The sequence below is a fragment of the Tachyglossus aculeatus genome, chromosome X1, assembly GCF_015852505.1.
Source record: "Tachyglossus aculeatus isolate mTacAcu1 chromosome X1, mTacAcu1.pri, whole genome shotgun sequence".
Classification (NCBI taxonomy): domain Eukaryota; kingdom Metazoa; phylum Chordata; class Mammalia; order Monotremata; family Tachyglossidae; genus Tachyglossus; species Tachyglossus aculeatus.
Genome location: NC_052101.1, coordinates 54,637,519 through 54,652,917, shown reverse-complemented (window position 1 = coordinate 54,652,917; position 15,399 = coordinate 54,637,519). Strand labels below are relative to the sequence as shown.

At 45.3% G+C, this 15,399-nt stretch overlaps 1 protein-coding gene across 1 annotated transcript in view; it reads left to right on the top strand.

Moving 5' to 3' along the window:
- FGD5 (FYVE, RhoGEF and PH domain containing 5) overlaps positions 1 to 15,399 on the top strand; it is a 173,244-nt gene that overhangs the window by 121,821 nt on the left and 36,024 nt on the right. Inside the window, exon 11 of the mRNA XM_038740647.1 lies at positions 14,948 to 15,019. Coding sequence (XP_038596575.1) covers positions 14,948 to 15,019 — 72 coding nt within the window. The remainder of the gene's footprint in view (positions 1 to 14,947; positions 15,020 to 15,399) is intronic.

Sequence of the window (15,399 nt, the reverse complement as noted above, 5' to 3'; positions counted from 1 at the left end):
TAATTCAGTCAATCCTTCAATTACATGGTCTAATGGCTTGTTAATCATCTGTTCCTATCGTCAACCCGTACCAACAGTATCAACACACGGCCTACTGTGTGCAGAACTAGGTGCTTAGAGAGCCGACGCAGAACTAAAAAATGCAATCCTTGCCTTTGCGGGGCTTACAATTGAACGAGGGAGGCAGTAGATAAATTTAGGAATATACCATAGCGAGAGAAAGAGAATAGGTGAAAATAATAGGTGCAAGTGGAAAGTAAATGAACAGATCAGTACAGGAGTGCTGAAGTAGCTGATGAGATGGCATGACTGGAAAGCAAATTTTATTTCAGAATATACTCGTATTGATTTTTGGTGTCATTCATTCTGTTCTGACACAACAACCACTTCAGTATGATTATATTCTTGTTCCTCAGATTAATCTGGTTTTAACATACGGTTAAAACCGTGGTTCCAGCCTACAAGGAGTTTACAGTCTGACAAAGGCATTTACTCTCTATCATGTCGTGTTGTTGTTGACAGTAACACTGAGCCATAGATTATTTAAAAAGAAATCTTGAGAAGCCGCAGAGATTATGCAAACCCAGATAAAAGAATCCACATATGTATATATGTTGGGAAAATGACACTATTCATGATGCAACCAGCAATTCCTTCCACTTCGCACTGATGTACTTGCTATTTAGAGCAAGTCTATCTGTTGCTGTCCTCCAGTCTTCCTCTTGGTATTCTGATCTTCCCGAAGCCTTTGCTCAAGGAGGGCAATCCCTCTCCTGATTGCTGCATGCCGGATCAGAGGCTACACCACTGTCTTCTCCCAAGAGTCCATTGCTACATACCATTGTTTGACACTGTGAGTTGGTCCTTCCCTTCTTGCTTGTGTTTACCTCATTTCATCTTGCAGTACAGCAGCCATATGGGTCTTCTACTCTATTCTCCTCACATATCCTGCCCAGCCAAGCTATGCTGCCTTGCGCATCATCTCGAGCTTGGTGGACTGACAGTGTTCCAAGACCTTGTTGGTGGTGATCCTACCTCGGGCATCCATGTACAGACATGCTTACCCAGACCAGACATGCTTCAGTTCCTCTCAGACAGGTTGAGGGAAGGCAGAGGAGGTGTCAGACAGCAGCTGCCCATCATTTCGAGTAGTAAAAACTACAGAGTAGTGGCCGCATTGGAACACTTTGTTTCAACGGTTAATTTTTTTTTTCTTTTTGAAATCCCAATATCCTGCCTCCAAGTGACCACAACGGCAATAACTTCTTTGCTGGTCACCTTGCTCGGAACCCAAGAGTTCCCGCTCCAGGATGGCTGAGCAGGTGTCCAACTGGGCAGAGCTGACCTGTCAGTCACCTAAACGTCAAGAGATCAGCAGTGGTGGGGGAGGACAGAAGGGCTCCTTGAGACCCACGGAAAGTGGGTTGCGGGGAGAGCGGTGGAAAAGATGAGACTGCTGCAAAAACCCAGGCTGTTCTCACTCTTTCAGGAGACAGAATCAGTAATGTGGTTGTTAAAAACCTGACTCCTGTAGGTTGTGCTTAGGAGGAAGCAGGGAGTGGAAGCAGCCGGGTGGAATGTACATGTCTTGGGAAGCAGAGATGTCAATGTCTGCTCACATCTGCCAATGGCAGGGGTTCACCTTGAGCCTCCCTGTCTCTGATCCCCGGGCCAGTGCCTGTAAGCTACCAGCAGGCTCACAAGCTGACTTTCAGCTAAAACCTCCACAGGATCGTCTCCACCTACCTCAGAGAAAGAGGCGATCTTGTTAGGATTGAAGACAGCCAGATCTGGTTTCTTCCTCCGAGAAGCATCCAAGGCCGTGAGCAATTTAGCAGCTTGGACAAAAGCATATATCACAAAAGCAGATACCTCTCTGCAGATTTTGATTTTTGACCTCTAAGATCTCCTATTAGTTTTCTTTGTTACCGAGTAACATACCGATGGCGCTTTTCACCCCGGATCCCAACATTGGAAATGTCCAATCATGGGGTTGAGGAGTTTCACACACCCCTTCCTCTCATCTTTTCTTGTCTTCGCCCAACTGGCTGCCTAGATTTATAAAGGCAAAGTCCAGCAGAGTACCAGTCTGCTGTTGAATTGTACATTCTGTCTTGGCATTAGAAGAATAAATAGGCCTCTCTGTGTGTTTCCATATGTACCCAAGCAATCCCCCCAGTTTATATGTGTATGATGCCTTTCTTCTTAAGAGCTTGAAAGGGCTGTAAAAAGTAGACTAGCAGTGTTAAAATCCTATGGGAATAGTGTCCCTGAGGACTGGAGTATCATTCTTGAGCCAGGGCAGAAAAGGCAATTACCAAACGAGAGCATCGACCAGTAGCTCATCCTGTCTCTCTTTTCTGCTGAATCTGACCTGCGTAGTGTTTGAGCCTCTCTGTTATTGACCAGTTGGGGCTGGGACAGTTTGCATGTTTCTTTCTAAGTAAAATGGTAAATCCACTGTGCTGTGGATTGAGAAAAATATTCCAAAACCTTTGCATCCCTCCCTCCCTCAGCTCTGTGCTTAGAGGTTGGCTGGTGACAAGTAGTGTTGATTTGGCTGATGGAAGGTTTTTTTATCCGATGAAGGGAGCTGTGTGGCAGGGGAGGTGTGTGAGTAACCTGGATGTCAGATAATTCCTTCATTCATTCAATCGTATTTATTCATTCATTCAATCGTATTTATTGAGCGCTTACTATGTGCAGAGCACTGTATTAAGCGCTTGGGAAGTACAAGTTGGCAACATATAGAGATGGTCCCTACCCAACAGCGGGCTCACAGTCTAGAAGGGGGAAACAGACAACAAAACAAAACATATTAACAAAATAAAATAAATAGAATAAATATGTACAAGTAAAATAGAGTAATAAATATCACCCACCCAAACCCCACTGCATTTCCTATCAATCAGTCATATTTATTGAGTGCTTACTGTGTGCAGAGCAATGGACTAAGCACAAGAGAGAGTACAGTATAACTGAGTTGGTAGACGTGTTCCCTGCCCACAAGGAGCTCACAGTCTAGAGGGGGAGACAGACATTAACGTTAAGTATAGATATATACAGAAGTGCTGTGGGGCTGAGCAGGTGGCAAATATCAAGTGCTCAAAGGGTATAGATCCAAGTGCCAGGGCAATGCAGAAGAGAGAGGGAGCAGGGGGAATGGGAGCTTAGTCAGGGAAGTCACCTTGGAGGAAATATGATTTTAATAAGGCTTTGAAGGTGGGGAGAGTGATCGTCTGTCATATATCATGGGGGAGGGAGTACCAGGCCGGAGGCAGGATGTAGGCCAGCGGTCAGTGTTTGTACCTAGACCAGAAGTGCACAGGCAGTCAATAGCCAAAGGAAGTGGACGTTTTATTTTCAGAATCCATGTTGTTCTGTGTTTGTCTGGACAAGCGGAGTTTTTGCTTCGCTCACCTCAAGAAGTCCCTTTGGGACAAGTGCCAGGATCTAGTAGGTTTAGCCAGAGTTGCAGTTTGATATTCCACTGGGCCCACAGAAGGGGAACAATGTAGCCTCCTGGCCTAGCCCAGAGCACACAGAGCCTAGTGCTTTTTGCACAGTTGGAGCAGATGTGGCATATCTAACATACTCGCATTAACTCACGAATCAGCCCTGCCTTTGCGATCCATGTGGGTTTCCGGTCTAAAAAGCTAGATCAAAGTAATTTCTTCCCTATTGCAAGTGAATTAGCACACATCAGGGGGCTCCCTCCAATGAAAAACACAGAAGCCACTCTACTGGAACAGCCTGGTGACTTCACTGGTATCTTATCACCAGCGGTGGCTGAGATTTGAAACTTCTCAGAGAAGCAAAAGTCTCCCATTGTCCTCACAGTCAGCTGTACCCAGCTGTACAAGTTCAATTGCTTTCACTCTGATGATCCATTCCCCTTGGAGCTTTTGGATCTCTCAGCAAATACTGGGCCTTGGTGATTGGGATTTTTCTTTTTTTGGGGGGGTGGGGGGTGGTTACTGCTAAACCAGTTGTCTGTGTGGTTTTCTGTTTTTTGAAAGGCCAAAGGCAAAATTGCTCATACTTGATCTGTCAGTTGTTTCTGGGGACTGGGAGTTAGGACACTTGGGTTCTGTTCCTGACCACAATGGTCTATGAGTGATTGAGAAAATGACTTTCCTCCTATGGGTCTCACTTTCCCCAGCTGTAAAATAGAGTTAATAATGTGGACAGGGAGCATGTCTACCGACTGTTTCGAATTGTACCCTCCCAAGCACTTAGTGCAGTGTTCTGCACACAGAAAGCACTTGATAAATAACCTCTATTGATTAATGCCCAGCTCCTAGGAGGTTTGGGGAAAAGTCATCTGAGTAAAATAGTTTCTGATTGTCAGGTAGAGGCAGTATTCCCATGCACTAGCTGGAATAATCAGAAGATTTCATCTATGTACAAAGGTGGAATAATCAGAGGGTTTCTTCAATGCAGAGTCTCCAAGGAGAGCAGCTTTGCCTCAATTTCTCCAATTAAACTCTCACTCCAGGGCCACCTGCTGTGGTGCCTAGGCCACAGGCATCTTTTCAAATTCTTGTCCCTGGGGACAAACTCACCTTGGAACCTCAACTTAAATACAGTGGCAGGGTTGTTGAGTAACTGGCTTCTGCTGCCTCATCTACTCTATTTTACTCTTTCCCAGAAATTCTCTGGGGGCATTCTGATTTCCTGGAAGAAACAGTGGTTGTGTTGGGGGTGGGGGGTAGGGGGTATATGGAGCAGTCACCCCAGGAGGCTTATCAAACAGGGACAGCAGTCAGCCTCTATTTGAATGTGTGAGGGAGTTTTTGTGAGGGTACAGTAGAATTAGAAGACATGATCCCTGCTTCGAGGAATTTTCAATCTAAGCAGAGGTGAAAGATACTAAATTAAAGTACAAATAGGAGGTAAAAGAGAAGGGGGTATATGTGCACAAGTTAGTGCTTAAGTGATGGGCTAAGTAAGATATGTATATAAGTGCTATGGGAGGTTGAGGCTACTTAAGTGTTTAGGTGGCACAGATTAGAAATTAATATCAGGAAAGGCCTCCTGGAGGAGATGTGATTTTTAGAAGGGCTTTGAAGATGGAGACAGCTGTGTGGACTGTCACATATGAAATGGGAGGGGGGTACGAGGTAGAGGGGAGGATGTAAAAAAGCAGCCAGCAATAGGAGAGACGAGAACAAGCCATAGTGAGTAGGTAGGTTAACTTGAGAGGCATGAAGAGTGCAAGCTGGGGTGTAGTGGGAGAAGAGGGTAGATAAGTAGGAGAGAGAGAGGACTAATTGAGTGCCTTTAAAACCACAATCAAGAGTTTCTGCTTGATGCAGAGAGGAATAGGCAACCATTTGAGATATTCGAGGAGCGGAGAGATGGGTGCAGAACGATGTTTTAGAAAAGTGATCCGGGCAGCAGAGTAAAGTATGGACCGGAGAAGGGAGAGACAAGAGCCCCAGAGATCAGCGAGGAGGCTGATGGAGGGGTCAAAATAAGATATAACAAGTGCCCGGATCAGGGTGGTGGCCATTTGGATGGAGAGGAAGGGGAAGGTCCTGAAATGTTGTGGGGGAAAAAAAAACTGACAGGATTTGGCAACACAATGAAAATTGGGGTTGGGAGAAAAGGAGGAGTCAAGGATAATGCCAAGGTCACTGGCTTCGGAAACTGGGAGGATGGCAGTGCTATCGACTGTGCTGCAAATGATAGGTCTGGGAGAGGATTTGGGAGGAAAGGTGGAGGCAGCTAAGCACTCTCAGGCTTAAAGTTTAAAGAGCTATTAAATTTACTTTTTAAGAGCTGTATCATCATCATCATCATCATCATCATCATCAATCGTATTGAGCGCTTACTATGTGCAGAGCACTGTACTAAGTGCTTGGGAAGTACAAATTGGCAACATATAGAGACAGTTCCTACCCAACAGTGGGCTCACAGTCTAAAAGGGGGAGACAGAGAACAAAACCAAACATACTAACAAAATAAAATAAATAGAATAGATATGTACAAATAAAATAAATAAATAAGTAGAGTAATAAATATGTACAAACATATATACATATATACAGGTGCTGTGGGGAAGGGAAGGAGGTAAAATGGGGGGGATGGAGAGGGGGACGAGGGGGAGAGGAAGGAAGGGGCTCAGTCTGGGAAGGCCTCCTGGAGGAAGTGAGCTCTCAGCAGGGCCTTGAAGGGAGGAAGAGAGCTAGCTTGGCGGATGGGCAGAGGAAGGGCATTCCAGGCCTGGGGGATGACGTGAGACGGGGGTCGATGGCGGGACAGGCGAGAGCGAGGTACGGTGAGGAGATTAGCGGCGGAAGAGCGGAGGGTGCGGGCTGGGCTGTAGAAGGAGAGAAGGGAGGTGAGGTAGGAGGGGGCGAGGTGATGGACAGCCTTGAAGCCCAGGGTGAGGAGTTTCTGCCTGATGCGCAGATTGATTGGTAGCCACTGGAGATTTTTGAGGAGGGGAGTGATATGCCCAGAACGTTTCTGGACAAAGATAATCCGGGCAGCAGCATGAAGTATGGATTGAAGTGGAGAGAGACACGAGGATGGGAGATCAGAGAGAAGGCTGGTGCAGCAGTCCAGACGGGATAGGATGAGAGCTTGAATGAGCAGGGTAGCGGTTGGGATGGAGAGGAAAGGGCGGATCTTGGCAATGTATGTGTTTGAGCAACGAACTAAGCACTTAGTACAGTGCTCTAAACACAGTAAGTGTTCAATAAATGCAATTGAATGAATTAACTTCTCAATTCCTATTCATGGTTGATTAGCATGAGCTAATTTTATTTAGGATTTGGGTTACTTGTTTAAACTAAGTCCCTCCCTCCAGGTTAAAAGGACGGTTGGTTGTTAGCAATAAGGGCTAGTTAATGAATTTTTAAAGTAATTTCATTTTGTAGTTTTAAATGGGTTTCTGAATGGTGTATCTAGAGAAGTTTGCAATGTTATCCTCCCTCATTTGATAGATGTTTGGAGCTCTTTCTAATCATTCTTCTCAGCTGAAATAATTTCTCATGGATTCTTTCCAATCACCATTGACAGTACAACCTACCATTCTAATAGTAGTAGTGGTAGTAAATAATAATTGTGGTATTTAAGTGCTTACTATGTGCCAGGCACTGTACTAAGCGCTGGGGTGGATAAAAGCAAATTGGGTAGGAGTAGTAGCAGTGATGATATTCGTGAAGCATGGGGATAGCTTTTCAATCTAGTAGAAGTGGCATGGCTTACTAAAGAGTTTGTTAATATGTCTGCTTTAGTTAACTCTGGGGGCTTTTAATTATGAAAGGCTATATACTCATAAAGCCTGCTGTATTCTTGAAGATGTAGGTTTCTATTTTGTTCCTAATATACATGTTGCTTTAGCCCTGCATTCTTAGTCTGAATCCCCTTTCCTAACAGAGAGCCTCCAGGGATACAGGATCATTCAACCAATCAATAATAATAATAATGGTATTTGTTAAGCGCTTACTATGTGCCAAGCACTGTTCTAAGCACTGGGGCTCACAGTCTTAATCCCCATTTTACAGATGAGGTAGCTGAGGCACAGAGAAGTTAAGTGACTTGCCCAAAGTCACACAGCTGATAAGTGGCGGAGCCGGAATTAGAACCCATGACCTCTGACTCCCAAGCCCGCGCTCTTTCCACTAAGCCACACTGCTTCTTAATGGTATTTATTGAGCAACTACTGTGTGCAGAGACTAAGCACTTGTGGGAGTACAGTATAACAGAGTTGGTAGGCATGTTCCCTGCCCATAAGGAGCTTATGGTCTTATAGGGTAGAGACCAGAATGCCCTGAGTGGTGCTCTAAAATAACAAGGTGGGAAAACTCTAATCTAGGGGCTTAGAGAACATTTCAAAGATAAGGTCTCCACCTTCATGGAGCCTCCTTCTAAAGAAATGACACTTCTGGCCACCTAATATTTTCCTTTGGGTGCCCGGCAGAGTGATAACAATCAAGTTGACAATTCACACAGCTCAACATTGCAACTGGATTTATTGTTATTATTATTATATTTGTTGAGCACTTTGTGCCGTGGACTGTATTAAGCACTGAGGTAAATACAATGTAAACACTCATTCAGTTGTACTTTTTGAGCACTTACTGTGTGCAAAGCACTTGGGAGAGTACAGTAGAACAATAAACAGATACATTCCCTGTCCACAACGAATTTATTGGACCCAGCCCCTGCTCTCCATAGACTAAGAGGTTTGACCTGGTTCCTTCTGACTCCTAGGCCCATGCTTTATCTACCAAGCCACATGGATTCTCATTTCTCTCTGCTGGAGCCAGTCAGCTGTGAGAGTAGTACAACAATCCAATATGCGGTGTCTGATTCTTACTACTTCTTTCTGTTAACGACAAAGTAACCCACAAAATAATAGAGGCTTAATGGAGGCCTAAGTCTCAACTGTCTCCTGCACTGAGAGATAGCTGCTCTTATTCCTAGAGACCATGAGGGTTTGGGTATTATCATGCCCCACACTCCTGTCCTGTCAGAGTGTGGCAAAGGTATTACAGCCATCTACATTGCCAGGCTGCTCCTAGACCAACACAAGTGCCAGATCTGGTGAAAGTGGTTGGCAGCAGCTCCAAACCCTTCACTCTCTGGGCATTGTGGCCTAGAAGGGAGGGAGCCTACTGAGGGAGCATTTCATTCAAATTTTCTGATAATAATAATAATTTGGTACTTGTTAAGCACTTACTATGTGCCACACACTGTTCTAAGCGCTGGGGTAGATACAGATTAAGCAGGTTGGACAGAGTCCGCATCTCATATGGTACTCTCAGTAGGAGGGAGTAGGATTAATCCACACATTACAGATGAGGAAACTGAGGCACAGAGAAGTTAAGTGACTTGCCCAAGGTCACACAGCAGACCCGTGGCAGAGCCGGGATTAGAACCCACGTCCTCGGACTCCCAGGCCTGTGCTCTTGCCACTAGGCCACACTGTTAGTACACACTGAGTCTGAAATGGTGACCTGTTGATGATGATGGTATTTGTTAAGCTCTTAATATGCGCCAAGCACTGTTCTAAGCACTGGAATGGATACAAAGTAATTAGGTTGTCCCACGTGGGGCTCACAGTCTTAATCCCCATTTTACAAATGAGGTAACTGAGGCACAGAGAAGTTAAGTGACTTGCCCAAAGTCACACAGCTGATAAGTGACAGAGCCAGAATTAGAACCCACAACCTCTGATTTCCAAGCCTGGGTTCTTTCCACTAAGCCACACTGCTTCTATTCTGACACTGCACAGGACACTGGAGAAGTAAATTCTCCTCTGACCACTTCTTTAAAAGGCAGTGTGGTCTAGTGGATAGAGCACAGGAGTGGAATTCAGGAGGCCTGGGTCCTAATCCTGGCTCCATTACTTGTCTGCTGTGTGACCTTGGGCAAGTCATTAACTTCTCTGTGCCTCAATTTCCTCATCTGTAAAATGGGGATTCAGTACCTGTTTGCCCACGCTTTAGACTGTGAACCTCGGGTGGGACGTGGACTGTGTCTACCCCAGGGCTTAGCACAGTGCTTAACATATAGTAAGCACCTAAAACCCACCCCAGTTGTTGTAATGTCAATTTTTCCATGTGTGTAATTGGAAAAGAGGCCAGGAAAGATAGAGTTCAATGGACTGGTATTTTGATTCATTCATTCAATCGTATTTATTGAGTGCTTACTGTGTGCAGAGCACTGTACTAAGCGCTTGGGAAGTACAAGTTGGCAACATATAGAGATGGTCCCTACCCAACAACGGGCTCACAGTCTAGAAGGGGGAGACAGACAACAAAACATATTAACAAAATAAAATAAACAGAATAGTAACTGCCCTCCTGCCATGGAGCTGCTGTCAAAGGTGCGGAGAGATGCACGCACTGTTTTTCCTATGAAACAGTCCCCAGTGAGTTAGATTCCCTAACCACAACTACTCAGGATTCAGTAGTACCTTACCAACCTGACAAGTAGAGCTGTTGTGAAATCAGGAATTACTGTTGAGGTTTGGGATGCCAGCTCTTCAGACAGCATGGGCAGCACTGAGAGCAGCTGTGAATTACAACAAAAATTATCCAGGTTTCTCCATGGGCTCATTTTTTAGTCTTGAGTTATCATCAGAGGGAGGCGGCTGGGTTTTTTCACCGGCATTTGACCTCCTGGTGGCCTCATTTGTCATATCACTTAGAGACCCTGAAAACAAAAATACCAACATCCTTTCCCTCCCCTCCCCCAGCTGTTCACAATGTTGAACCAGCAGAAAAAGTCTTTAGCAGTCTTCTGAGGTTCCACACACTGCTACCCAGGAATGTAATCCTCCAGAGTTCCCAACTGCAACTGCTGATAGCATGTGGGAATTTCTGTCCTCAGGGAGTTTTCATGCCAAAATGCCAAACATCAAAATCCTTAACAAAGGGGATAGTAGAGAGTCCCAGATGGGTCTTGGCCTTGCAAGACTTCTTCAGGGCAAGTTGTTTGAATTCGATTTTTCTTTTTCCCCTTTGTTCCCTGTGTGCTGACTTGTGAATTGAAGGAAAATGCAGAAGGATTTCCAGACTTTGGAAGCTGCTTCAGAAATTTGGAAATGGATCACAGAAACTCCAGTCTCTGGATACCATCTTTGATTAATTCGGGGTTGGGGGCTATTAGTAGTAGTAGTAATGGTAGTGACAGTAATAATATTCTCCCCTATGTTAAAGGGTTTGTAAATTTACCCTGGTGGAATGTCCCCAGACCAAACAAATGGGTTGTAAACATACTGATATCACCCCTTAATTCTATTTTGTGAAACCTGGCCCCCTCAGCCTTTCACATACCTCAGTTTATATGTCCCTTCAAAGAAGAACTAAGGCATTCTATCAATCAGTAATATCTATTAAGTGCCTGTTGTGTGTAGAGCACTGTACTAACTGCATAGGAGATAGTATACAGTAAGTAGAGGCAGTCCTTACTCTCCAGGAGTTTACAAGCTAGCGGGGAAGACAGTAAAATGAACTATAGATAGGAGGAAGATGGGAAAAGGAGGGATGTGTACCTGAGTTGGTGCTTAAGTAATGGAGTATGTGAGGTAGATACATAAGTGCTACAGGAGGTTGTGAGTACTTAGGTGACAGGGAAGTGCTCAAGTTGTGGGGGCTATAATCAATCAATCGTATTTATTGAGTGCTTACTGTGTGCAGAGCACTGTACTAAGTGCTTGGGAAGTACAAGTTGGCAACATATAGAGACACTCCCTACCCAACAGTGGGCTCACAGTCTAGAAGGGGAGATTTCTAAACTGAGGAGATTAGAAATGTATTAGAAATGTATTAGAGATTAGAAATGTAGAAATGTATTGGGGAGGGCCCCCTGGAGATGTGATTTTGTAAGGTCTTTGAAGAAGGGAAGAGCTATGGACTGTCAGAATTGTGGGGGGAAGGAGTGCCAACCCACCAATCAATTACTGGTATTTATTGAGTGCTTTCTTTGTGCAGAGCACTGTCAAGGAAATGACATGAGCAAGAGGTCAGAGGAAGGAGAGAATGAGGCTCAGTGAGTAGGCTAGCTTGAGAGGAATGAAGAGCATGCCCTGAGATGTAGTAGGAAAAGAGAGTGGATAAATGGGAGGGAGAGTGCTGGCAGAGTGTCTTTGATCACTTCGATCAGGGGTTACTGATCATTGCCTTAAAGCCCAAATTAATAAAATCTTTCCCCTCATCTACTTCAAAAGAATTCTCAGCCTTTTAGGGTGGCTACCAAGTTGATCTGCAAGCCATTCCCTGTGAAGACAATAAATGGGGAAACTGGGGCCCAAAAAGGTCAACTGACTTACCCGGAGTCACCCTGCAAGTCACCGGCACAGCAACAACTAGAATCCAGGTCTCTTGACTCCCGTTCTTATGTAATATTGTGGTTGGAACATAAGAACAGTTGTAAACCATTCACTATTGTTGTAAATCTCTTCAATCCAGAAATGTTTCTTTGTAGTTCCAGTATCCATGACTGTGAGATTTTGGAGGATCCCTTCCTTTTCCCAACTTTCAAATGCAGATCGCTGGCTTTTTACTCCTTCACTGCAAAAGAGAGAGTTGCAGAGAAACAGCGTGGCCCTGTGAATAGAGCCCGGGCCTGGGAGTCAGAAGGACCTGGGGTCTAATCCCAGCTCCGCCACTTCCTGCAATGAGACCTTGGGCAAGTCCCTTAATTTCTCTGTGCCTCAGGTACCTCATCTGTAAAATGGGGACTAAGACTGTGAGTCCCATGTGGCACGTGGGCTCTGTCCAACCTGATTACCTTGTATCTACCCCAGCACTTAGAACAGTGCCTGGCACATAGTAAGTACTATGTTGTTTACAGGAGGTGAACAGATGCCAACCCCGATTCCTTGCTTAGATTCACAACTTTCCTCTAGAAAATATAAGCTGCTTAAAACTGCTAGACCAATACAATGTCAGTGGTATTTATTGAGTGCTTCCTGTGTGCAGAGCAATGTACTAAGCGCTTGGGAGAGTACAATATAACAGAGTTGGTAGACACATTCCCTGCCCACAGGGAGCTTACAGTCTAGAGAGGAGCTTAAGAGAATGCAAATTCAAGAAGCAAACCAAATCCAGGGATATGTACTGCATAGGCTTCAGTTTTTTGTTTGTTTTTAATGGCATTTGTTAAGCACTTACTATGTGCCAGACACTGGCACTGGGGTCGATACAAGATAAAAAGGCCCTAGGTCACACAGCAGACAAGTGGCAGAGCAGGATTAAAACCCAGATCCAGTTCCTCACACTGACTCGGTGGCTGCCTGATCAGTCCTGCTGTTTACAAATGAGATGCAATATTTATTTTTTCAGGGATCAGGCCACTAATTATTTGCACTTCTTCAGGGTATGGTTCCCCAGAAGAACCTTAAACATATTTGTCATTTTAATTTGTTTATTCAATCATATTTATTGTGCGCTTACTGCATACAGAGCACTGTACTAAGCGCTTGGGAGAGTACAATAGAACAATAAACAGACATATTCCCTGCCCACAGCGAGCAAGACCTCTCCCAGACAGAGCAGAGGTTCACAATCTGAGATGCATTGGTGTTTCTGGGCTGTAGCAGGCTCAAGCCATGTCACAACACCCCAGCTTGTCGAAACATAAGGTTGCTCATTTTGTCAGCAATGGGAGTACAGGGCTTAAATGGGGCAAAACGTGATGTGAAAGCTAGCATGATTTTGAGGGGACTCCTGCCACAAATCTAGACACCCTCACAGCTCCTGTCTTGTTTGCCCCAGGGCCAGACACATCCCCCAGCGACAGGCAAGGATCTGCCAAAATACTAATATCTGCTCCTGCACCAGTGTCTAAAATCCAACCAGTTCTCAGGGTTGAGAGGTCAGGGTGGCAAGGTGATGGAGCCGGCTGTGGGGAAGAGTTTGGGAGTATATGTAACTGAGTGTAGCATAGCATGCCTGGTGCCAATCTACTACTTTATTGATTGTAGATATGAAGCACTGATTCTTCCTATATACGATGCTAAGGTCTTTCAGAGCAAGTTGAATGTTAGTCATAGAATCTTCCCCCAATCACAGTTTCTTCAGTCCTCCACATCTCTCTAGGCTGTTCATAATGCCCCACCCCTCCAACACACACACACACACACACACACACACACACACACACACACTCACTCACTCACTCACTCACTCACTTCTCCCCCATGCATATCCCTCTTCTATGAGCCAACAGGTAGAAATACCCAATCTGCTCTGAGGACTCCCTGCTCTCTTGTATCTAGTCTCTGCATCCTCCTCTGCTCCTGCCCTCTCCCTGACTCTGTTCCTGGGAGTTTTTCTACTACCTCAGCAATCTCTGTCCCTGCTCCAGCTCACTCTGCTGCTGCTGAACTTTCCTCAGAGAGCAGCTCTGTCAGTCTTCTCTCCCTGAGTTGTCCTATTGAATCCAGGCTCTCAGGCCTCAATCTTCCTTCCTTCTCAGCATCCCTGTCTTTCCTCTTCCTTCCCCAGCCCTTTCCCCTGACTGGATCAGTCAGTCAATCAACCAGCAGTATTTATTGGAGCACTTACTTTATCTAGAGCACTGTACTAAGTGTTTGAGAGAGTATAATATAACAGAGTTGTTGGATGTATTCCTTGCCGATCCTGCTTCCGCTCCTCCCGTGGCCCTACCCTCCTAGTCTGAAAGCCATCTCTGAGCCGATCAGAGTACTCCTAAGGGGTGACCCCAATTTCCTATGTCTATATCTTTATCTCTAGATATTCAGAGAGAGGGAAAGATTAATCCCTGCCGTTGTGGTCATGCCGTTCCTCTTGAACACCTGTGAATATTTGTTTACTATTTCTTCATTAATGTAATTGTCTGCTTTTCTTTTTATCATTCATATCTTGGCTCTTACTCTTTAACCGATTGTATGTTGGGCAATTGTGTCCACTTGTCTTTCCCTCAGATTGTAAGCTCCTTGACTCCAGGGACTGTATTATTTACTTCCATCGTATGTTCTCAAGTGCTTAATGTAGTACTCTGCACACAGTAGGCTGTGTCAATAGTGACAGTAGATAGATCCTTCACTAATAATTCCAAACTCTCTCTTCATTTGGAGGTTCGGTTGTGTTGAAAGAACTTGCTGCACACCCTTCTCTCTTTCCCCATATTTTCTTGCTCCCTTTCTCTCTCTCCACCTTCCTCTCACTTCACCAGTCTCCAAACCCCCACTCTCTCTCCCTCCCCTGTCTGCTTCCCACTTTCCCAAAACCAAGTCCCTTGTCACTAGAAACTCCGGCCTCTGGGACTTCTGGGTTTTACTCTATTTTCCAGCCTGCATAGCTCATTCCCTATGGCAAGCCTCTCTTCTGGCTCAGAGAGGCACGGGTGCAGCCCTGAGCCAGGTCGGCCCTTAATAAAGAGTAGCCGGGGTGAAGGAGAAGGCCCGCTCCCCCTTCTCTGGCCACTCTTAACTCCTGCCTTTTCATTCTGTCTCTCTCAGGAAAACTTGCAGAAGTTGGTACACATTGAACACAGTGTCAGGGGGCAGAGCAATCTCCTCCAGCCAGGAAGGGTGAGTGCAGTAGCTGAGTCTCTGATAAGGACATTGTTTTCGGCCAGTTTTATTTCTGTCTGTGCATGGGGTGAGATTTCAGACCGCCTGGCTACAGGTGGTGTTTACGGCCCGGGCCTGGGCTGGGCTGGCTTTGGCCAGAGCCATGGTGAGGAGGGAAAGGCTGGGAGCCCTTGTTCTGTCTGGCAAAATGCCTTGAGTAGAGGGGAAAGGGCCCTGGGTTGTGACTTGTATAATTCCCCGGGGTCAGGGCTGGTACCACTTAGTTTGCGTAATGTTTTCATATGAACAGAAACCAGCGCCCTGCGGGCTGGTTCTCCATTTTAAAAGAATAGTTTTCTTTTTTTCACCAGGCTTGATTTAAGCTAACTTCTCACCTC